Source organism: Aplidium turbinatum, chromosome 2 (assembly GCF_918807975.1).
Source record: "Aplidium turbinatum chromosome 2, kaAplTurb1.1, whole genome shotgun sequence".
Classification (NCBI taxonomy): Eukaryota; Metazoa; Chordata; class Ascidiacea; order Aplousobranchia; family Polyclinidae; genus Aplidium; species Aplidium turbinatum.
The window spans coordinates 49,248,642-49,273,403 of NC_137473.1; the positions used below are offsets into that span (position 1 = coordinate 49,248,642).

A 24,762-nucleotide genomic window follows, 5' to 3' on the forward strand; every position below is an offset into this window, starting at 1 on the left:
AAAAAGCACACACTAGAGCAGTCAAAAGAAACATTATCATCATCATAATAATACGAGGTATAAACGCACATTGAGGTATCATTTGTAGCTGATTCAAGCGAAATCTATCATCAGACAGAGAAAGCAACATTAGAGGCCAAAGTAATGAACTTCACAAAAGCTACAGGGATGAGCACCCAGCTAGCAAAATTGGTCATTTTTACATTATTTCAACGTCTGCAGACGTTGAAACTTGTAAAATATTAAAAATGACCGTAAAAATGACGTTGAATATTCAAAATGACCAATTTTGGAAGCAGGTTAAGGCCTCGCCACGACCAAGCCGTTGTCAAGGTATGGAATCTGGTCACAAAAGTGTCATTTTCTTCCAGCCCTCGAAACAATGACGTTGTTGGTAGCTGGCAGCCATTCAAGTCGATTGGGAGCGGTCTCGCGAAAATAGAGTCATCTGCTTTTCAAAAGACTTAAACTAAGGTCTCTTGATCTTGTTTACTAAATCATTGAAGTGAGATACGGGATGGCGGGACCGTTGTGACCTCGTGTAAAACGGGGTAAAGTTCAACCCATCCCCAGAGCAATTATTATTGGATACCTTTGTAAGTTGCACATAAATGGTCGCGATGGCGGGGAGGCAGGATACAATTCTGAAACTTGAGGCTTTAGAACAAGAACTTGACATAAAAAAATGAGGATTTTCGTGTAAACAAAAACGACAGGGCAACATGACGTCATTTGATTTCCTGGTTACGTCATCGGCGCAGCCGCGCACTCAAGCTGTCGCGGCATCACGAGACGACAGCAATGACACGTTGCTGCTACTGCTGCTGCTGCTGCTGCTTGATGTAGACTGGTGGCCTTGAGGCGGGTAGCCACTGTCTGTGCTTCCATTGTCGGTTTGTTGAAGTCGTTGCCACGAAGGGTTGGTTTCAGAAGTCTGGAAATTTAAAAACAATTTTGATGATCAGTTTTACCAAGAAAAATAAAAACTTTCTTGATGCCTGACCCTCTGTTGGATGATTTAAGGCTTAATCAACCAACATCGGCTTGGTAAAAAAATATTTTTTAAACAGGCCCATTTGGATATCTCTATTGCAAGGTTAGAGCAACTAACGCCAGCTAAACGCATAGCCTGAATGTGGAAGACGATCAATACAGATCCAGAGCAAAATAAGTTGTAGAAGTTTTTCGTATTTCAAGATTGTGCCTGGTTATGGAAACATTTCGCTAAATGAAGGGGATTAGGAAAAGTTTTAAAATCTCCGGATATTGCCGTGTGCTCTGAACAGGTTTCGAACCCTGGTCTTTTTGAGCGTCGGTAGACGCTGTCACCCATCGGTAAAACAGACGATGTAGTAAGTTGGGTATAGCACGTACTTAAAAAAATTATGACTGAGACCAAATGTATGGGCATTACACAACCCTATCTTTGCATGAGATGTACCAGTAAGCACTATATCTTCACTTCACAAGCATTACAAAAAGTTTAGTATTTCTTTTCGTGAACTGTAATTTGTGAAAGGTCAAAGAGTGCGTGTTTTGGCAAATACATCTACTATCACCACTTCTCTCTGGCGACCAGATATTTTGTTGGTGAGAAAAGTCAACAAACCAGATACATACTTTCTCTAGGGTGTCCAAAATTGCTTCCTGGGAAAACGTCTTTGAATCGTTCGTGGTGTTTCCGTTCTCCTGCGCATCCCGATCTGTAAATATCATGAACACGTTGTAGCGAAACAATGTCATTTAACGGTAATGCAACCAATGAACTATTTTTTTGCTGTTCAATCCCAAATAGTCACTTAGTAAGAATCAGTAGTGAAGAATAAGTAAAAAGTCGAATAAATTTATGCACAAAAATTCAGATTCCTGGTGAGGGCTTTGTAAAATCGAAAAAGTTCGATTATTATTTATAAGTACAGTATGTGAAATATATTACTATGCTGGGCTCGCTTGCCTTTGGTGCATGAAAGCAAACCCTCTACCAAAGTTAGAAAATAGATATTCTCTACTGAGCAAACAACATAACCTCATAATTTCAAAAACCAACATCAATAAATAATCAACATCAAGCTAGTTTAATTTGAAAATAATTGATTCTTACTGTATCTGCAACCGACTACGAAGTTGGTCTGTTGGCTATTGCCGGCGAGCGGTTGTTGTAGCTCCGTGTAGTTGTCTTCAGTGCTGCCCACGTAGCTACTAGAATGACAAAGATATTGCTAAGGGTCAAGAGAATAAGAATATACCAGATTTTCTAACCGCATTAAATAGAATAAGGGTAATTGATCCCATGGGGGTAAATTCTAATTATCAAAAGAATTAAATTCACCACAGCATGTAATACAGTATAAACTGCATCATATATGGAAGCATGTGAACCCTTCCTATTTTTCGATCAAGTCAATAAATTTACCCCACCCCCCCCCCGACAGGTTTGTCTTCAACGAGGCGTAATATCACACTTATTTGGATTCCTGCTTCATAGTCATATAAAAACATTTGCCCCATAATCTGCAATCGTTTTTTCATTATGCTTTGATTCAAAGTAATTTGACGTTAAATTTTCATCAAGCAACGATTTACAAACAATACGAACGACACCTACTTGACTTGGTTGTACAAAGAGCTGTTGGTTGTTGGCGATTTGCGATTGAAGTAATTCCTTATGCAGCAAAGCGACACCATGAACAGAACCCCAATGACGAAGCCGATGACCGTCATGATGACGATGATAAGTCGCGAGTCCATCTTGGCCATAGGCTTCACGGGAACGTCTAAAAAACTGACTAGTTAAGGTTGAAAATTAGCGTCTTTGTGATGCTATACCCTGACAGCAAAATCGGTCATTTAAAAAATGACGGATTTTGCTGTCTGGGTAGTGGTCCCACACTTGGTTACTAGGCATCGGGAGGAGAAGATAAGGTTCTCAGTATGCTCGGCACAACGAGAGTAGGGTGGCCAGTTTCTTTTCACTCGGATGCCTTTCTTTGAGCAACTACGCCCACCCAATTTGTTACACCCTGGATAAAGGTGAGCGGTGTTTATCAACAACAAGCGTAGGCCGGGTGTCGAACCAGGTTTGCATTATCAACAGGCCAACGCCTTATCCGCTGCGCCAACCCACCGCCATCCTCTCAATTGCACGTTAAAATATCAACTTAGTAGGTGTGAATAGTTGATACAGGCTGTGTCAAGTAATAACACCGTCTTTATTACGCTTTCAGAATAACAATCTCGAGATTAGTGCCTTAGTTATGATTAGATGGTGGTATCAAAGTAGGGTCTCTCATAGATGAAGCCGCTTTGCAATCTCCGGACATTATTAGTATGAAGACCTTGGAAACAGTGGCTTAACAGTGTGAGGTACAGGAAAAAAACTGAAAAAGTTTAGCACATTTGGCTGTATTGCTCGCTGCTCAATGCTTCCAACAAACATAGGCCTGCGAAATCTCACCACATGCCAGGCGAACCGTATGATGAATGGTCATTTATTTTTGTTTGGATGCAAAACAAAACGTACATAAAACAAAAACGTAAAGTGTACATCGCCGCAAAAGACAAACTACATTTTGAGGTTGATACAACTTTACTACCACCACTGACGTGTGGCTTTCTTTCTGGCATGCGACAATTCTGCCCAAAGCCATCTGTGGGCTTCACTGCAAGCAATTAAGCTGGACATGGAACCGGTATAACCGCAGTAGGTACATCAAAGAATGGTTGTGGCTGTGGTGACTTGACATGAGGTTTGCTTGCAAATTAGCATCGTGGTCGCTTCGCTATTATGTTTATAGTAAATAAAACTGCGGTGACAGAACATTCGAAAATAATTCGAGATGACATGTCAGCAAGCAAATCATGTCCCTTCATTCAGACATCGAATTTACAGGAAAAACTATAAAATTTCTGCAGACATTGAATGTCTACAAACGCAATAGCTAGATGTGTGTAGGCGTGTTCCAACGCCTTGAAAATTTTACCACAAGGCAAGTGCACTAATGCTTTACAATAGATCCCTAATAAATTTCCAGTTGCTATAATGTGGTAATCTGAAATTAAGTGGGTAGTAAGAAGAACTAAAAAAAAACAAATTATTCGAGGAAATGAAAAAGACTGGGCTATGTTTTTTCGCAATCGTGAAACTCAGTTTCATGCCAAACCTAACTATTCAATGTGAAACAAAAATCCAGTGATTAAAGCTAATTTCATTGCATGACATGCACACTAACTAAACCAATGTCTGCATACGTTGAATCAATGTAAAAGGAACTGGTGTTTGATGTCCACTCAATCTAAATCCTGTGGCATTCAATTCTTAACTTGGCTTAACATATTTCACGCTGAAATATCTCTGGCAGCAAAATCCGTTATTTTGACGTCTTTTGCTGTCTGGCAATGTCCTCGGGCAATGATTGAACCTAAAAAAGACAAGTATCCTTCGCGAAGGGACGGCAATCTAAAACGGAAACCATTAACTCTATGTTGAGAAAACGACGTTTGTATTGCAGCCCGTCACAACTGAGCTGGGCTCTGATTGGCCGCTTGTGAGCATTGTCACACATGAGTAGCCTTTGATGATGGTAAACAAGCATGAGCAACAGCAGTACTAAGTCATACGATGAGACCGCGATTTTGTTACACAAATATTTGGGGACACAGCAAATGACCACTCACAAAAGAGAGAGAAGCCACGATAAGAAAGGCATGACCTAATTATGTTGCTATTCGCCTAAGGTCACAGCGCTCAACCAATGACCACACACAGTTGTTTAGAGTTCACGAGAGATGGTGAAATAATCCCAGAAACTACAACAGTGACGTGCGGTGACGTCACACCATCTATTTCAACGTCAAGCAACGAAAAGTCGACTTCTCTCGCAAACGTTCATTCAGATAAGTCGAGTCAGCTTCAAGCAGTGAGTATGTTTGGGCAACGGAATTACGAGTTTCCTTCAATTGAGATTGAATTTCATCGTACGAGCCACAAAAAAAATGACGTTGTTTTTGGTTATTTTTTGTGAATGTAAACAATATGCTAAGTTTCATGTGAAAATATTGTACGAACTACAAAGCGTAGCGTGCAGCTAGCAATTGAAGGACGACATGGTATTTGTGAAGATCTCATCGGTTACTACAAGTGCGCGCAAAGCATAAGTAGGCCAGCCATGATTTCAATAAATAACCTTTGCCATTTCAATCGCTCTCTTGAGCAAACAAAGGATAAAAAAGAAAGAAATGACCAAAGAAAAATAACTAGAAATCTCTTGCTCGCTGATCGATCGCTCACGCGGTCAACGGAAGTATGGCGGATTGTAACAATTGCGGCTTTACAACGTTCACAAACATCACAGCGGTGCGAGGTACACATTCTTGTCGTTGCTCTGAAGTGGATGCAAAAAAGAGAATAAAGAGAATAGAATGGAGACGTACCGCTCGAGATTGTTTACGAAAAAATCGTTTGACCAATCCAAAGTGACGTCACCGCCACGCCTAAGCTGGTCAGCCAGGGAACAATTTTCGGCTCCGTTTTGTCTTTTTGTGTGTAAAACAGATGTAAAAACAACCCTATTATTGCCAGACAACGACGTTCATACGTCGCATTCAATAAATTAAGTTCTTTTTACATTGATTCAACGTACGAGAATGTAAAAATACTAGTTTGCAGGCAAGTTTAGTGTGGTCAACTATTCTTGCACGCGAATGAATTACAGGTTTGAATGCCAGCAAGAAAATTGCCGACTTTCCCAATCACCAGAAAAACCGTATCTCGCTATCACATCCAGCTGGTGACATCCACCTTTTTACATTAATTTAACGTCTGTGAACATTATTTCGCTAGCAGGGGCATACTATTGCTTTGTAGCGGTAGTATGTGAAACAAGAGAGTTGATTGTGACCTTGATAGAGAATTTTTTGAAAAACAATCTTGTTCTGACCACCTTTTAGTTCGTTCAGTCGATGAAGCACATAATTGATTGATATCCGTTAAAACTGTGTAAAAATGGCAGTTTTCACTGACTTGATAATACAGCGTTGCTGTTCAAAAGAAAAGCAGGCATTTGTGTTGATACCAACGTCCACGTCCTACCCAGACAGCAAAAACTGTGATTTTTACATTGCAAAAAAACGACTGATTTGCAGCCTGGGATATGCAGTGCAGTGAAAACAATTCGGTGACTAAAAGCCGCCATTTTTTACATCGTTTCAACGTCTTCAGCCTTAGCCAAGCTGGGACATGTATGCACCTGGTTGAAGTGGAGAAAAGTGGAATGGACCGGCGGTGAGTTTCAAGGAGTCTCTTTCGGAAGGCATTTCCTTATCCCTGTGGCTTGCCTCGCATTCAGCTCCATTTTCATGCGTACACTGAAAGTTAATTGAACATCAACAATTTAAACTAAAATAAAAGTTGCAGCTCTCCATTGCCAATGTTGCATATGGGAGACTCAGACAGCAAAATTTGTCATTTTCTGTCGTCAAAAACGACGGATTTTGTCGTCTGGAATACTATAAAATGCACAATACAAAAAAGCGACGTTCATTGCAAGCCTGATAGTTAGATCATTTTAAAAATGTGCAAATTTAAACTAAAGGAAAATAAACCGAAACGCTTAAACTAATCGTTAAAAAACAAGTATACGTTAAAAAACAGTATTCCCGATCTCGTCAAAGAGGAATCGACAAGACTGACAGTGAATTTAAACTTTCATTGTTTTCATCGCGTTTCTTTCTGGCAACAAAGCGAGTCTGTCCAGAAAAACAACCACTGATTTTTCAAGAGGCAATCAGTGAAGATATACCAACCGTGGGTAGGGAAGGTGCGTACAATCCGTACATATTTGGAAATGTGTGTTTGGACATGCAACTCGACACCGTGCAAGACAGATCGTAAAGGCCGGTCACATTATCTTCCAAGATCTGCTGGACGGAGAAGAGGAAAACTTGCTGGGTGTGGTCAGCTCCAAAAGGCCTCAAGAAGCTGAAACAAGACGCAATTCAACGGTAAATAGTAAATACAGTATACGCTCTGGCTTGTTATTCCAAAATTTGCTAGCGAGTTCCTTTTCTTTTGCATTCTGGAGATGTTGAATCATTGTGAAAAAAGGTTTTGTGACCTGGAAAAAAATGTCAGGTTTTCCGAACTGACACACACAACAACAAAAGAAAAACTCTTTGATAGAGGATGAGTCACAGTTTTGCCTCGAAGCGCCTTCTACACCAAATGCAGCGTTCCAAAAATGCTTAGCTTTAGATGATTCTTGGAAACGCCATTGGTGCTGTGTGCTGAGGAAGTTATACAACATCCCAGCCAGCAAAATACCTTCTGCCTGTAGACGTTGAATCAATGTAAAAAAGAAGGATTTAGCTAACTGGGTCCACTCTACTCAAGCGTATCGGGCGTTGATCTAATATCAAATGCGATAAAATCAACTAACCTGGTTGATTCGTCAACAGGGCAGTTGTTATGGACGAGAGAGCAATGCACACATCTGGTGGAAGTCGTGCGGCTGACCAGAACGCATTTCTCCAAATGGACGGACAAAGAATTTTGTTTGTCAAAATCGGTGTAGTTGACCTGTTCCAGTAAACAAAAACATAAACACGCGTCTGAAGTCGATTGCCGAATGATGACAGCAGTAAATTGCTGTTTCGGTCAAATGCAGGTAAACATCTTCCCGAAAAAAATTCCATCTAGTAAAAATTCCTCTGAAAAAAATCTACTACCGGTATCCGATTCGGTCTTCGTTGCATTATTGCCTGCTATAATCGACTTTTGAGGAAGTACAACGATTTCTATTGAAAAAGCTATTATTATTTTTATTCTGTGGTTGAACATTAGTTTGCAGTTCTTGGAACACAGGATAGAGAGCAAACCACTCCTATACGCTGAATTAAATTTCAAAGCAAAAAATGGACAAATGTTATTGAGTTTTAGTCTATGCTTGCTATCGCAAGTAACGAGTGGTTAAAAAATGAAACGAGGCAATGTTTTTTGGATTGGTCAATTGTTGAGCAAAGTGCCAGCAAAAGTTTCCGTTTTTACATCATTTCTATGTAGTGAGACGTTGCGATGATGTAAAAAAGGGCGATTTTTTCTGGCTTGAATATTTTTTATACAGCCTATAATTAATTAATAATTACTGTAGTCTTCAGCGACTTGTTATGAAAAATAGCAAATCAGCCCTTCTAAACATTGATTTAACGTCTGCAGACGTTAAATCAATGTAAAACGGGATTAATTTGCTTGCTGGGTAAAATACCTGCCACATCTGGCATTAAACTTGTGTTTCAAGCCCAGTCGCTCAGAAAAACTACCACTTTTTAATTAATTATGTCACGCAGTCTTATAAGAGCTCACCTGGACGTAAAAAACTTGGTTTCCTATCGAAACTGTTTGAGGAAACCGCACTTTGTGTTCCCTTTCCAAATCTTTGAAAACCGAAAGCTTGATAGCTGAAGGTGGGAAAATGAAAGATTTTTAAGATAATTAGATAAAATATTAGGAAATGTTGAATGAACTCCTTGATGGCACACGATAGAGGACAAATAAGCTTCGCTCCAAAGCACAGGAAAAAAGAGACTATTTTACTGTTTGTCAATGAAATCTTGGGTACCTAAATCAATTCATTATGTTTCGCAACAAAACTTGTTAGAAGTCGGTAGACGCCTGGTTTAAAATGGCGATTATAAGTTTCAGAACACCATCTGAAACAACTGGAAAAATGCCAGCCCTGGCAAATTAATTATGCAACACTGAAGATGTGAGACGCGATGAATCAACCAGAACCAAATCGATACTACACTCGCACCAACCCAAACAACAAGGTAGGCGTGGCGTGACGTTAACATAAGGTCGTCAGATCTGTGTCACGTGACGTTAACATAATGTCGTCAGATCTGTGTCAGTTGCTGCACACAACACAAGCAAAATCACTTCAAAAGACCGCGAAAGTCTGTTTTTTGCAGTTTTGCATTGCAAAACTATGCGACTCGCAACAGACTAAGCAGAATGTAGATTTGCTGTTTAATTTTCGATTAACATACTGTATATGCAAATAGTTTAAAGCAACTGCGGCCCTGGCGGATATGATGTGTGTGGCAATGAGGAAGCATACTCCGCGTGTCACTGAAGACAAATCGATATTGCAAACTCAAAGCTTATGAATGGGCCCAGTAATATCGCATAAGCTTTTCCGACAGCACTATTACTTTGGTAGTTACAAAGTAATTTTTAAACGATATTAGCCGCTTTTGATATTAGCGGTAGATGGCGCAGCGGATAAGGCACTTGCTTTCCCATCACGCAATCCTGGTTCGACTCCCGGCTCATGCTGGTTGTTGAAAAACACCGCTCACCTCTACCCAGGGTGTAATAAATTGGGTGGGCGTAGTTGCTGAAGTAAAGGCGGCCGAGAGAAAGGAACTGGCCACCCTACTCTCGTTAGTGCCGATGGCTTAGTATTATGAGAACCTTATCTTCTCATCCCCCGATGCTTGATATACTGCCTAATATATTAATGCTTTTTGACATTGATCCAACGTTTCCAGACGTTGAATCAATGTCAAAAGGACTGATTTGCTGAATCTTAACAGAAACACAAAACTGTTGATGACTCTCGTTCAATTCTCACATAAACAGCACTTGAATGATTAAATTTTCAATTAAAAAAACGGAGTTGGCAATGGCCATGGGTTAGACTTAACACAAAGTGTAAATGCGACTTACGATTTGGCTTCCGGCATTTTAGAGTGGACGCCTCCTCGTCTCCAACTTTCAACTAAACATAGAACTTGAACTGAAGTAAGAGAATGTAAAAGTAACTTAACGAGACAGCGGGATGCTATGAACTGTTGTCCTAACGGGTTGGCTATTTAGAATTGTTCGAAAGTCTGGTTCAAAAAGTTTGGCCTCTCTAAAGAAATGACAACTTCACTGCACGTGAACTGAATTCAGTGCAACCGCATGCACGTAGACAGCAAATCAACCGTTTTTTTACATTGATTTCACGTCTGATGACGTTAAATCAACTGCTGCTGATGTTGAATCAACGTAATAAACTGCCTGGGTTCATACATTGGAAATATTCATGAGGGCTTATCTCGGGAAATAGTGTTCAGCTGGTGAAGCAAATTTGAAGTGTTTTTCACAGAAGGAAACGCATACGCCATATGCCAATGAGCCGACACGCGGTTTGAGTATGAGAGCTAACAGCTCGTTACACATATGGTATTATTTTCCAAATTGCCTAGATTTTTCCAAAACGTGTGCGGTTTTTTACTACTTTGAAGCCGCCTGATAAGAATTTCTGTGTGTTGCACAAATGGCAACATTATCACCTAAAGCAGAGTTAGTAAACAATTGCTGCGGCTGTGATACAGTTCATCACACAATGTTAGTGTTTTTTTTTTCTATTTTAGGTCCATGCACTTGTTCTGTTCGTGTCCTGAATTATCTCAATGCGGGCTGCACTTCTCTGTGTCAGGTTATGATCCCAACCCACATGCTACGATCGTCAATGCAAATGGTGATGTCACAAATCAAAGTAGTTCAACTTTTATCTTTGTTGGTAGCTATACCGCCATATATTAGACACGGTCATTTAAAAATATTATGTTGGTATTTTCCTAACCACCAAATCAGCCCTTTTTACGTGAAAAACGACTAATTTGCTGGCTGGGAATTTGGTTGAGAAAGTCATGTAATGAAATCGAAGCTATTGAGAATTCAATAATTGGTAAGTTTTGTTCAAAACACAAACGTTTTCTTTTTGAAATATGATCTTCTTAAAAATGCTTTTGATCGCAATTTGGCATGTTTTTCTTGGGAAGGCAAGTTTGTAAGCCTGTGAGGTGTAATTTGCCTTGCGGACAAAAATCGTGATAAATCGGATTAATCGTCATACTTTAACAACTTTTTTTTAACTTAACTCCTTACACAGCATGTCAAGTGCATCCAATAATTGCCATACAAACAAATTTTGTGAAGTTGCTGGTTTGAAAAATGATAACAATAAGCAGTGCACGGGATTAAAATTAACCCAAAATACGACAGCTCAAATATGTTGCCACCAGAACTCACGTCTATATGCATTTGATTCGAGTCGTCTTCTTCCACTATTCCACAGTTGCTACCCAGTTCCCAGTGGAACATGTCATCAGTGCGTTTGTACGTGCAATTTCCGTTCCCAAACACGAAGTGACTGGGATTCAGTTTGTGTTCCTATTACAGAAAAACGTTAAAATATGAATGCTTGATGACAATTACCAGGCAGCAAAACAGTCATTTTTAACATTTGATCATCTGAAAAGCGACTGATTTGCTGTCTCGGAAGTTCCATCTCATCAGTTAGTGAAAATTTGTTAATGTTGCCTGTGGATGACAGGCAACCAAAAGGGGCGGGTCACTGTTTTTACAAAACTTTTTTGCAGTGCAGAACAGCTCAAAACCAGATGTTATGTTCAAGGACTGACCCTCAAAGTGCGCACACTAGCCAAGCTAAAAAGAACAACAAGCAAACGAGCGTTGTTAAATTTAACATAACCTTGTCCAATAGGTCTATAAAGAGACAAAAAATTATTCCTATGTCGCCCAGTAACAAGTACGTCATAGTACGATTTTAGCTGTTCCTGGGCTCAAAGGAAATAGCCTACAGACCGTCAGCATAAGATGAGACACACAATGTTGTAATATCCATGGACTTCTAAATAGTAGCACCTGGGCTGGACACGCAGTGACCAACATGAGGCCAAACAGTTGGTACAACGGTTGACCAACAGTGGGCCAACAGCCAAGTAACTAACCATGTTGGCCCACTGTTGGCCAACTGTTGTACCAACTGTTTGGCCACATGTTGGCCAATGCGTGTCTAGTCCAGGTGCTACTATTTAGAAGTCCATGTAATATCTAACTAATCCATGGTAAGAGAGTAAAGTACGTCTCCGCGGGAAACAATAGTAGGCACAACACAATGAGAAGCTGTTTCCTGCCAGCAAATCAAAATCATTGATTCAACGTCTATAAGCAATGGATCAATGTGAAAAAGGACTGATTTTCTGACATATTTGTCATGGCTTCATTTTCAATGGCACCTGTATTGTAAATAATTTTGCGTGGATGTAGAAGTCAATTTAAAATTAAAAAGCGGTTGAAGAATAGCCTTGCAAAATCCAGTGCTACCTTAAGAGTTTGGCAAGTAACGGCGGCGCGCATTGTATTTGAAGAGCATTTCAGTCCGCCACCGACGAGTTCGACAAGGCGCAGGTGTCCGGAGATGTCGTTATTCGTTGGTCGATGGGTTGGTCTTGCATCTAAACAAAGTTCAGATTCATGAAAAGTTCAAAGTTCATAAAACAAAGCAAAGTTCAAAACAAAGTTCATGAAAAACACAATCTAGCTGCCATTATTGTTCGACCGAGCCTGTTTGACGGCGACCCACTTGGATATCGTGAGATTCACTGAACGACAAACGGACAGAGTGGCTTGCAATTTACAAAACTTCTCTTGTAAACGCATTCGTTTTTCAAGGAGCAATTGTCCAGTTTCTTATACATTCATTGGTGTGTTAATTAGCTATTGGTCATAAAAGTGCTGTTCAAATATCATAAAACGCCATTTTCTCATGTGTTGTCAAATTGTCAACGGCACTATTTGCATACATCAGCTTTGCTTCAGTTGGTTTAACTTTTAAATGTTATCTGGGCAAGCATGCAGACTTCTGATATCGTTTGCAGCAATTTGCATAAAATAAAACAAAAGTGCGATAAAGGGGGGAGGCGGCAGAAAAATCGACTTTTCTGTGAACTGGAAAACGATAAGCCTTTTCCAGTGGCTCGAAACACAAGCAAAGCGTCGATTCAGCTTTCTAGTAACCAGAAGTTTAAGAAAAGCAGCGTTGACGAAAAACAATCGCAAACGATAAACCTCTTATAGAAACTAACTCAAAAACCTTGTACGAAGACGCTTATTCGAAACGCTCACAACAAAAAACCAAATACTACACATCACGAAGTTTCCTCATTTGCATTGTTTACACGTCTGCAGACGTCGAAGCGACTTTTACTGGCTGGAAAATATATTAATTCTAAGATAGCCGAGAGCAACATAGTATTTGCAAAAAAATCGCGCACTGACGAAACTCTTCTTTGTTTCTTTATTGAATGAATAGGTCAACCGTAACTGCTTGAATACGATGCTCCATTCAGTGAAGGTTACGTCCGGTTAGAGTAAAGGGACAGCTTTTGTGGTAAACTAACATTCTTAATGGTGAACTACTCAAACTGGTTGAAGCGTTTGTTTTGCTGATCAATCATGAACAAACATTTTAACAACTTTTGACGTTTTTTTAACGTAATCACAAGGATGTCGCGGCTACGTTTGAAGACGTGAAAATGGAAACCATGCGAGTTGGAATGTTGCAAAGCGAGTGCAGTCAAGCTCACAAAACTGCAATGGCAGTCAAAGTTTTCGAGTGACGCACAGCTTTACCCAAACACAACACTAAAATAGAAGAGGGTTGCATAAGCCACGTCAAAAGGAATAACTGGGCAACAACAATAACAGTTGAGATCGCATAACAGTGTCAAAGCTAAACCCTTTAGGTTACACAATTCAGATTTTAAAGCAATTCAGTATCGACATAGGCCGACCCATAGATGAACGTATGGACGACATAGGCGTTTGGAAGACCCCGTGGAGTGCTAAGGTCCTAGCGTAACTTAGTTTGTCATTTTCTAAGATAACAATGTCCATTTTTACGTTACAGCAGAATGATTTGAAAAGCAATCAAGCATTCTGTACTAAAACAGAACCGGAAAATATCGTCCAGATGTGACCGCGGTGCAGGAAAACAAGCCACCGATAACAAGATCATCAATCCAATTGGTGACACCCACCAAAAGCAGGAACAGTGTTGGATGGATCAACGAGAAAATGGTTGTCAGGAGACTTGTTTGATGATTACCATAAAGGACGAAGTTCACCAGTAGAAGAGTTGCCAGTTTGATAATTTTGTACGTTAATTTCGACAAATTAATCCTTGGTTTTCTGGGCGTTTTTGCTTTTACAATATGCTACAATGGAAATATCTCAGAGCAACTCACCATCACTCAAGAACGATATCTGAATGTAATCAGGTGTGCCGACAAAATTTGCGTAAGACACAACTTGGCCTTCATAAATTTGTAGAACTTCATCAAGATTAATTTTCCCTAAAAAAAAAACAACAAATATCATCGTAAGACTTCACATCTACATGAGGAAGTAATCACTTAAGATTGTCATCAACAACAAGCACAACAATGTGGAGCAGAACAGCGTCTGTGCATACAAAATTACGAATGGCAACCATAAATTTGTGTGATTACAGATTACAAACGCTGTCAACTATGTTTTGAAGTTATTAATATTTGTGCTTAATTTAGCCAGGTATTTCTTAAAATCGAATTTTTGTGAGTAGGCTAATAAAATAACTTCTATTTCGTAAATCTTTCTTTTCATTTAAAAAAGAGAAAAATAAGAAAGCAATTGAGAGAAAATGTCACGAGAAAGCTTACGTAAGATAAGACAAACTGTAGTATCCTGGGCATTAAGTGAAGTAAAAATAAAAATTGATTCTGAGAAACACAAGGTTGCATAACACTGACAGCACAAGCAATGGAGTGTTGTAGCGGTTACTCAGCTAGCAAAAGTGGAACGTCGGCTAACGTTTGAAAAACGTAAAAAGGCAGATTCCCTAGCTGTCAAGCTGTATAACTACAGCACTTGAACGTGAAATACCCACCACTTAGCGAAATTTCAGGCTTGGTCTCCTTTCCCAAACCTTCTATATTGTTGTTGAACACCAGTCCACTGGTATCAACCGTGTTTCCGTCAGGGACCTGTGCAAGAATCGTTGGCTTCAAAGTTTTGTTGGCTATGGAAAACTACAATGGATTGGTCTCCAATAGTCACACATGCATTTTTGTTCACATCGCACTTTAACCATCCATCAGGTGTAGACGTCAAATTGCAGGGCCAAAACAAACAAAAACAAATATCATCACAACAGCCAGCAAACTAGTCCTTGTTTTACATTGATCCAAGGTATGCGGACGTTCGATCAATGTGAAAAAGGCTAATTTGGTAGTAACAAGTGTTTTCACAATACTGTAGAAACGAAAGTTGTTCGAATAGAAATGGTTGAATGATGTTCTATTCAATGTTAAGCAGGATATACGCACTCTGTCAGAATAAGACAGATTAAAAGCTGTCTTTGGACTATGCTGCGTTTGTTAAAAAGCGCAGTAAAAAATGAATTCCATTGGGGTCAACAAACGCTTAAATTAATCCGTTCACTTTTCGTACAAGTAATTTGTTAATCTCATAGCAGTCTTCCATCCAGACAGCAAAATTCGTCATTTTTACATTGGTTTAACGTCTGCAGAGACTCAAACCCGTTTTTATCAAAATTGTTACATAGAATCAACATAAAACCGAAAAAAGTCAATTGTTCAAAACATACGACTATAGTGAGTCTGGTGTCGATCTCTTCTCCAGGAATACCAAGGAGCTGCCAAGTAATGTTGCCAGATGCCAGCAACAAAATAATTTTGTCGTCTCCACTTTTAAGCCTGAAAGCGTCCGGGAAACGCAGCTTAATCACAGCATCTCTGAAATAAAAAGAAAAACAATGTATTCTTGAAAAATTGCAACATGTTTTTCGGCCGGTCAATAAAGTTTGCGTTGTTTTCAATGGCAAGTGCGTATAACAAACGTTTCCAAATTTAAACCTGCACCAAACACGTACATATACGTTTTCAGAGCAGTGTCTTTAACAACACATTTGAAATAATTTCAAGGCAGATTCGTGAAGATTGAAACCAGCTTGTGTCGGTCATGCAAAAATGGGGATGGTGTACATATAGTTGTTATACGCAGAAAAGATTTCAAAAGACAATCCTTTACACATACTTAGTGAATATATTGCTTAGTTTGCTACAGTATAAAATTTTGAGTAGTCAACTCTTCTCATACCATTCAATGCAAGTGCTTTGTAAAAGTACGTGCTGGGTTAAGCGAAATCGTAGCACATCTACGAGGAGACATGCACGAGAGTTCATGACAGCTGGTTGCAACATGCCACAAAGATTTTGCATTGCCACTGCCGCTTTGGCTCGAAAAGTGGCATTAAACCATAGCAGACCAAACAAAACAACACAGAAATCTGCTTCGTTTAAACTCTCTTCTCACTAAATACTCTGTTGTTGTGTGAAAAAATGACACAACGACTTCTTTCCGATGTTACAAACAGGATGCAAAACACGACACCACGGAAAGACTTCACATGCAACTATTCCACAACACAACATCAACACGGTCTTCGACCATAACAAGCCGAAACGAAAGAAAGCACTGAACTGAACAGCAGAACTGTTGAACAACTTTGTTCCTCCGGGCTAGATCCAGTGGCTATCATAAAATTGGCTGCAGCAGCATCAAAACCATATTTAGCATACTCACTTACTACAACACAACGGCTGCAGCAGCATCAAAACCACACTAGCATACTCACAACACAACGTCGTTCACAAAAAAATAAACTGAACCTCCAGAGTCCAGGCAGTGATTGAAAAAAAAACGAAAACAAACGTTTAGATCCATAGGAAAGCAAAACTATACGAAGAACAAAAACAGTATTTTGAAAAAATATTGCAAAAGTTGTTCATCGTTTTATATCAAAGCCGGAATCGGAGTCGGCATTTTTTTCAACGACTCCTACTCCGGACAGGCCAAAATCCCTCCGACTCCACAGCGCGGATTTTAACTCACCTATCATTATCTGACAGTTCCACTGCGAAAACATCAGGATTCGAAAAAAATGTCTCTCCGCTTGAGCAAGCAGACGAAAACTTGAAATTTTTCAGGCTCCTGACATGTACGTCGCTATTTACGGAGATTTTTTGATCTTCAGCAAGCTTGCCACTTTTGTTCATCTGACACTGCTTGCGCTGGTCTTCTGAAATAATGCATTGTTTGATGATAATATTCATGTATTTCTTCAATTTTGTACCAGTATATTGTTGGAAATCGTGGCAGAACACCAGTTTAAGATTTAGGCTTGCAGCTTTTGATTTTAATATTATGTAACCATCTATTCAAAAAAGAGCTTTTATGCGTGTTGAAAATATCGGAGTTTGCTTTATTTGTTTGTTTTACGTATTTTTCAAGTTTTCTTTTTTACATGTGCTAGCTGAAGATGCTATTACTATAGCGAAATCGATTCTTTAATAAATTACACTAAGAGGTTAGATTGTTGTGCAAATGCCAGCATTTGATGAATGCAAAATAGCAGCACAATCTTGTTTGATGTGGTCATACTTGCATTACTTTCAAGTCCTACTTTACAAATGTAACAATAGATTTTTAGCTACCAATCTTTTTATGTTAAACAATGAGCAAAATTTTTGTGTGATTTGTCGTCGTCGTTTTAGCGTTGAACTTGGGACCCAGACAGCAAACCAGTCGCTTTTTTACATTGATTCAACGTCTGTAGACGTTGAATCAATGTAAAAAAACGACTAATTTGCTGTCTGGGGATTGTTTAGCTGGCTGATATAGACTACATTGAGTTCATACGCAGATGTAAAAACGGATAGGTGAGCAGTGGTACCTGAATACGTTGATAGTCCAACTTTTGTTTCAATAAAGTTTGCTTCCTCGACTTCAAGGTAAGATGTCAACTCGCAATCGCCACCAGCAACGTTAAAGGCTCGCCCGCAGCAGATGCTCTTCACCTGCTGTGAGCTTAACCCTGCTGGATAATCGAAGTCGATTGTACCGAACTCAGCTAAGTTTTGGAATGTGGAAACAGCGTGGTTTTTCTGTAAAAAAAGGTACAAGCTGATTTCACAGAAATCGAAACTGAAACCGTCCAAAAATAACATCAAGAAAGAATTGAAATAAAGTCAGGAGAACTTGCAGCAGCAACACTGAATCTCTCTTTCGCTAGACGAACAGAGGAAGGAAAAGGATGACGAATACGAGGTTGTTCAGTTGTTCACACACTGAGGCTCTTCATATCAAAACAAGTAAACTTGAAAATGTAAACTTGAAAATGTATATTACTTAAAAACATGAGGAGAATTGGACAAACTATCCTGTGAGGCGAAACGTCGGGTCATGCTATCCCTTGCATTTTCAACTTAAATAAAGCAAAATGAGAATAATTTTGTCATGTATGAGTTGAAGCTATACGAGTATACGTCTTTGGAAGATAGAACGAGTTTGGTGCGACATTAGCTGCAATCGCCAAACGAACACGCAGCGCAGTGAAGAAACCATTTGCTCAAGCTTTACGGCACAAATAAAGACGTAATGATAGTAAGTAATATGCTGAATTTGATCATATCGGTTCACTAAACTAGATATTTTGAACATCATGTCTTGAAGCGAGCGTAATTTTTCGTTAATGGGCAGATTATTTTCCTACCACTGAAAGTAACAGCTGCTTGGATGAAACGGCACACCATGTGTAAGAAACTTGGCCAAAAAACAAAAGAAAATCGCCGTAAACTCGGCAGAATATAGCGAACGTTAAGTTGGGTATCGAAATCGTCGACTGAAAGCTTAGACAAGATTTAGTGTTGAACACAAAAATACATCGCATTTCGAAATATTTCGTTTCAGTTTCAAACAACCCATGAACAACCCCACCATACGCTGACTCAACTTCCTTTTTGGTACTTTCAAAGGGACACCATTGTTTTTTGCGCTGGCTAGTTTTGGAACACCTATACAGACAAAAAAACAGAAAATACATTTCCCCAGCAGTGTTTTTTGCATTGATTCAACGTTTGCGGAGGTTGAATCAATACAAAAATTAGATTGATTTGCTGGCGCTGGTTCATCACAGTGATCACACCTCACAGATAAGAAAAACAAATTCGTATGCTACTACTATCAATCAATCAATCGTTTATTTATCAAAAAACAAAACACAAAAGTGACATAAAACAATAATACATATATACAATGTTTAGGTTTTGTTATTGATAGGGAGACAACGAAACGACCATACGGTCAACTAGTCAGTTGCCACCCTGGAAAGAATAATTTGAGTTATGAAACTAATCAACAATTTAACCAAATTGGTTACAATCAAAAAAAAAACACAAACAAGACTAATACTTCGATTAGTAGCTTACAATTAATTGTCAACTTCATAGAATTGTATACTAGATTTTCCAACGAAAAGAAATCATGAAAATCAGTGGACACTGGACACCATGACAATAGGCATTGTTGAATATAAGAGCTTAGGCCAAATGAAAACCCACTTATCAAGTATCATAACTTTGCAAAGCTGATGCTTTGCTATGTTTTTTGAAATCATAAAAAGATAACTTTTTGAGATTGCTTGGAACCTCTGACCACACCACTGGTCCAAATACTTGTATGGATTTTTTGCCAAATTCTGTATTAGTGCGTTTAACAAAATAATTATTGTTTGCTTGATATCTAGTGTTATGGTTGTGGATGAGTGAAGAACTTGTGAACAATGCACAGTAGGCAGAAGGGTACAAGTTCATGCAGACTCTGAACATGTGTTTTTTTACTTCTAGTGTACATATGTCTTCCAGCTTTAAGATATTCATTTTAAAAAATAATGGACTGGTATGGGCTCTATAATCGCTTTTTGTGATTATTCTTATTATTCTTTTTTGCATTTTTCTGAGAGGATCTAGAACTTTGTTGCAAGCTTTACCCCAGCTAGTAATGCAATATTGAAGGTGGGAGTAAATTAAAGTATAATAAACGGTTGTCAATGTGTCTGAATTCACATAATCTCTCAGTTTTAATAGTGCCCAAGAACCCTTTGCAACTTTCCCACAGACTTGTTCTATGTGGTGTTTCCACGTTAACTTATCTTCTTCTTTTTAGCGATTCCAATTGGCCTTTCTGAAGTTCCATCACGTTAACTTATTATCAATATAGACACCAAGGTACTTGATTTGATCTTTTTGCTGAATTGGTTTACTTCCAATCTTAATGTTAACATTTCTTATTTGTTTTTTGTTTGTAATAAGCATGTATTCTGTTTTTGTAAAATTTATTGATAACCTGTTAAGTTTCATCCAAGTGAGAACCTTTTCGAGTTCTGTGTTCACATTTTGTTGTAAGTCATTCTCACATTTGTCTGCCATCATTAGATTTGTGTCGTCAGCAAATAATTTAACAGTCATTTTTGTTGAGTTTGGCAGATCATTTACATACAACAAAAAGAGGAGAGGTCCTAATGTTGAACCCTGGGGAACTCCACAGGTAACTTTTCTAGAAGTGGACGGAACACCATTTACAACTGTGTATTGTTGACGGTTGCTGATGTAACTTTTTAACAACTGTTGGGAATGGCCTCGAAATCCATATTTTTCTATTTTTTTTATGAGAATAGTATGGTCGACTGTATCAAAAGCCTTAGCAAGATCAAGAAATACCGAACAGGTGGTTTTTTTGTTATCAAGATTTGCTAAAATGTCATCACAAATGTTTGAAACAGCAAGTGAAGTGGAATACTCTGGCCTAAAACCAAATTGGTGAGGTGTAATAACTAAGGTCTTTTTTTTGCTAGATATTTGTGCATTTGGTCAAACAGGCATTTTCCAAATACTTTTGTAAAAGGTGACAGGATTGATATTGGTCGGTAGTTGCTGCAGCTTTTTTTAGATCCATTTTTATGTATAGGAGTCACTTGAGCAATTTTTAGGATGTCAGGATATTCACCTTGATTAATACATTCATTGAATAGATTAGTGAGGATGGGTGCTATTACTAATGAGGATAACTTTATAAATTTCATAGGTATTCCATTGAATCCAACTAACCAACAAATGCGCCTATTTTAATGCTTAGCACGTGCAAGCTGTTATTGCAAACACGAAAGGTGACTTGTCCTATGGTGCAACGGGAACAGAGTTTAAAAAAAACAACGTTTTATGAACATATTTCCGATGCGTGATAGAAAGTACTGCTTTCGTTTTCGAAACTTTTAAAATCGAGATTCAATCGCTTATTTTAGGTGAACGTCTTATCTGAAATGCTCATTCTCGTAAACTTGAAAAACCAAACGTAGGAACAACTCTTAATTAATCGAATAATCGTTGACCACGCTGCATTCTATAGATTGAAGCTTTTATTACGCCATTATCCGTATTTTTAAGAAGTGGATGGTAAATTGGCAATGGTTTAAACTTTGCAATCAGTTTGCAACAAATCATATTAAACGATAGTGCAACAAATGGATTCCTACGACCTGCTACATGCATTATTATTATTATTCGACAACCGCAGCGCGTCTTTTTTGTGTACCGGTAACTCTAACTTTTAGAAAAGTTCCACAAAATGCAAACGCCAACACTCAACGACAGAAGGGCGTGGTGTAATATTTATATAAATCCAATATGCACAAAACATCGTAATAAATGAAACAACCACGACCACCCAAGCAAAAACAAACCAAATCGTAAACCGCAAGGAAGAGTTAGTTTAATAAAAAAAAGATATTTTTTAGGCTTTGCGGGGTAAAAACTTACATAGAAGGAGTATCTCGGATCGCCACAGTTACCAGATAAAATCCAATTCACCGGCACTTGAGACACAAGAGCAAACTTATAGTGTCGTTCTAAGCCAGCGCTGCCTGTGGTGTGAAGCATGGGTGCAATTGAATCTTCTACGAAGGTGAGGAATATCTGCAGAAAATAAAATACACAATTCAGCTCACGACTGGAAAAGCCTCTTCAGACGCTCAAACCTGGCATTTTTGCAAAAGCTTTGAACCATTGATGAAGACCCGGTCACGAGGTTCAAAAACTGAAGTTTCCGTTTGTTAATGAAGTCCCGCTGCCAGTAAATTATGCTATTCACTTGATGCCGCTAAATGGAGAGTTGTCCGTAATTGCATTCCTCAAGCGTACACCCCGAGAGTTGAAGCACCGTTCCTAGATCGCAATTCCGAGCGTTGACCAGTTGTGGGTCGTTTGGGCCCTCACAAACCAAATAAAAAAGAAAGCATCACACTCGATATGTCAACTCATCATACGAAAATACTGAACCAACGCAGAAGATAACATTGCGATAAAAATAATTCCGTACTCACGTTTTGATACTTTTTATTTTTGACATAAATTATATGTCTTTCAGTGTATGACTTGTTGCTGTCATTTGAGGGCACGACACTGTTCGCAGAGCATTCGTAATGAGGAGTCTGAATTTCTTCAGTAAACGCCTAAACATATTAAAAAAAAACTTCAGTCTTTCAGTGTAAAAACGCTAAAGCTCCAGCTTTAAATATAGAAAGACTACGTTTAAAAACGCACCACCAGTGCTCATATGAGTGGACATACCGTTGCAGTTCAGAAGCTTCATGTTAACACGAGCAAGGTAGCGTGTACTGTAGATCCAGGGCAGAACCAAGTCTTGCGTGCAACCCGTGACGCTCATAGTGCCCAAAAATGAGAACGTCATGGCAATTCTAAAGTTACTTTCACATTGACATTGCGTTACCCCAAACATCAACAAAGATTGTTTTACTGTTTTTTGTTTTTTTTTATAAAATACAAAAATTACACACACCCAAAAATCTTTTCCAGGTTCTGTGTACCTCTTGCTGGTGGTTACTTACTAAACCAGCTAAAAGTGGTAGCCTATAAACTTTTGTGACAAAACTTTTATCAAGATTGTTGGATCTCCATGGATAAGGGATGATATCAACAGATGGTCATTTACACAGAATTTATGAAAGAATTTATGTTTTGTGCTTAAGGAAGAATTTATGCTTTGTAAAGATTTAAGACAACCAAGCAAAAGCTGTAATTGAAGGAAACAGACGGATGTCAATGTCTCAAAAACGATCGCAAAACAAATGACCAAGTCTTGTGTCATTGCGCATCAAGTAGAATGTATTGATAAATGACTGGTGGCGAAAAAAGTACCACTTTTCCAACAAAGAAAGTTAAAACTCGGACGAACTGAAACATTTCAGAAAAGTTCTCTTTCGGACATCAGAGCATTTCTCAAAACTATATTTCATCGCTTTGCAAAATGCTATAGTCATAGTTTATCAAAAAAGAGCTGAATCAGGAAATTTCTTTCGTTCATTTCAATCAGTCACATGAGATGCTCTTGTGGTAGAACCAAAAAAAAAAAAAACGCAAAAGCAACAAACTACAAACTTTTGTTCTGTGGACACAAGTTTGCAGTCAGCAGTAACCACCCACGTAGGAACTTGGCATAGCAATCCCATCAACATTAAAAATCAATGTAAAAAATATCTTCTGAGTAGGAATGTGAAATGCCTCATTTTCAAGTCAGACTCATTCTCTCTCAAGAAGAGTGACTTGATTCTCTTGTTGGAGTAGTGTTAAGAAATAAATACAATCACAAATAACTACAAATACACGACTTTATGCCGCGGTTCAAATGAATTAAAATTGATACAGTGACAAATGAAATTACTGCCGAATTCAATTAATTTTAGTACGAAATAAATATCTCGCCTCATTCGTGCTTTGCGACCATAGCCAAGGTCGTGTTTGCGACCTGGGGATCGCGTCATTCGGAACGCGGCATAAAGTCGTAGACCGAATAACCGCATTAACGTGGTCTATACACAACCAAAAAGGCAAAAAGCAACGGTCTGAATCGTTATTATACAGGAAAAAAGTTGAGTCTGGAAATGTTTAGTATTTTTTTGTAATTAGAGAAGTTATTGACCTTCTACTTTCAATTAGTTGATGATGTACAAAATGAAAGTCACAAAGTTGAGTTGAGTTAGGGATCGCGTCATTCGGAACGCGGCATAAAGTCGTAGACCGAATAACCGCATTAACGTGGTCTATACACAACCAAAAAGGCAAAAAAGCAACGGTCTGAATCGTTATTATACAGGAAAAAAGTTGAGTCTGGAAAAATGTTTAGTATTTTTTTGTAATTAGAGAAGTTATTGACCTTCTACTTTCAATTAGTTGATGATGTACAAAATGAAAGTCACAAAGCTGTCAAAAAAATGTTTAAATTTTACAACTGCTGACATATCTGACGTCATTTTAACGTCTATGCATCCTCAGAGAGTATAAAATGTTAATGATGTGTAGAACTGTCCATCTTCATAGTTATGACTAGCCTTCGATGATGCCAATTGAGATGTGCACAAATTGTCTGATAAGAAATTAAACTCGGACATCTGTCGCTTGCACTTGTCCAACCAACGAATGAGATATCACAAATGAGCATTACTTCAAAAACTCTACAATTTAGAGTAATTTGAAGAGCCACTGAAACAATGCAGTAAATACCTGTATTTGCCTGCGCAGGTTGGACGAGCAGTTGGGACCAGAGCACAAAGAAGGGCATACAGAAATGCCTACCGGTACCTCCTGTTCATCAGTCACAGCGCATGACAAACCTGGCAAAAAAAAGTTAATAACATTTGGCATGGATCTCATACAAAGTGTAAAAACGGCAAGAATATTGAAAACACTAAAACAACTTTTTAGTTTTGCACCTTTACTGCAATCGGCAATTACAGCTAAACTTTTCTACTTTTTATGCATTGTAACGTTCACATATTCACTGCTTTTCCACTGCAAATGTAATGAAGAGCATTTAAACTAAAATGCTCCAGCATCTAGGTTCTAGAAGCATACTGGGTTTTACTCTTTTTCAAAAAAATTATTGTCACAGAAAGATTCAGTTGCAATCTTAGAGTATCGGGGTGTAAAGTGTTTAAAGTA

The 24,762-nt window shown here is 38.6% G+C and overlaps 1 protein-coding gene across 1 annotated transcript in view; it reads right to left on the reverse strand.

Annotated features, from left to right (window-relative positions):
* Window positions 1-208: 208 nt before the first annotated feature.
* Window positions 209-24,762, reverse strand: part of LOC145764373 (uncharacterized) — a 30,094-nt gene continuing 5,540 nt past the window's right edge. The window contains exons 2-20 of the mRNA XM_082575989.1: window positions 24,325-24,434; window positions 22,128-22,256; window positions 21,565-21,720; window positions 17,646-17,856; window positions 16,805-16,991; window positions 15,498-15,645; window positions 14,778-14,874; window positions 14,098-14,205; window positions 12,176-12,306; window positions 11,078-11,218; window positions 9,725-9,776; window positions 8,357-8,451; window positions 7,434-7,573; window positions 6,802-6,976; window positions 6,246-6,363; window positions 2,606-2,774; window positions 2,102-2,199; window positions 1,621-1,703; window positions 209-934 (exon numbers count right to left, since the gene is read on the reverse strand). Coding sequence (XP_082432115.1) covers window positions 770-934; window positions 1,621-1,703; window positions 2,102-2,199; window positions 2,606-2,774; window positions 6,246-6,363; window positions 6,802-6,976; window positions 7,434-7,573; window positions 8,357-8,451; window positions 9,725-9,776; window positions 11,078-11,218; window positions 12,176-12,306; window positions 14,098-14,205; window positions 14,778-14,874; window positions 15,498-15,645; window positions 16,805-16,991; window positions 17,646-17,856; window positions 21,565-21,720; window positions 22,128-22,256; window positions 24,325-24,434 — 2,513 coding nt within the window. The 3' untranslated portion in view covers window positions 209-769. The remainder of the gene's footprint in view (window positions 935-1,620; window positions 1,704-2,101; window positions 2,200-2,605; window positions 2,775-6,245; window positions 6,364-6,801; window positions 6,977-7,433; window positions 7,574-8,356; window positions 8,452-9,724; window positions 9,777-11,077; window positions 11,219-12,175; window positions 12,307-14,097; window positions 14,206-14,777; window positions 14,875-15,497; window positions 15,646-16,804; window positions 16,992-17,645; window positions 17,857-21,564; window positions 21,721-22,127; window positions 22,257-24,324; window positions 24,435-24,762) is intronic.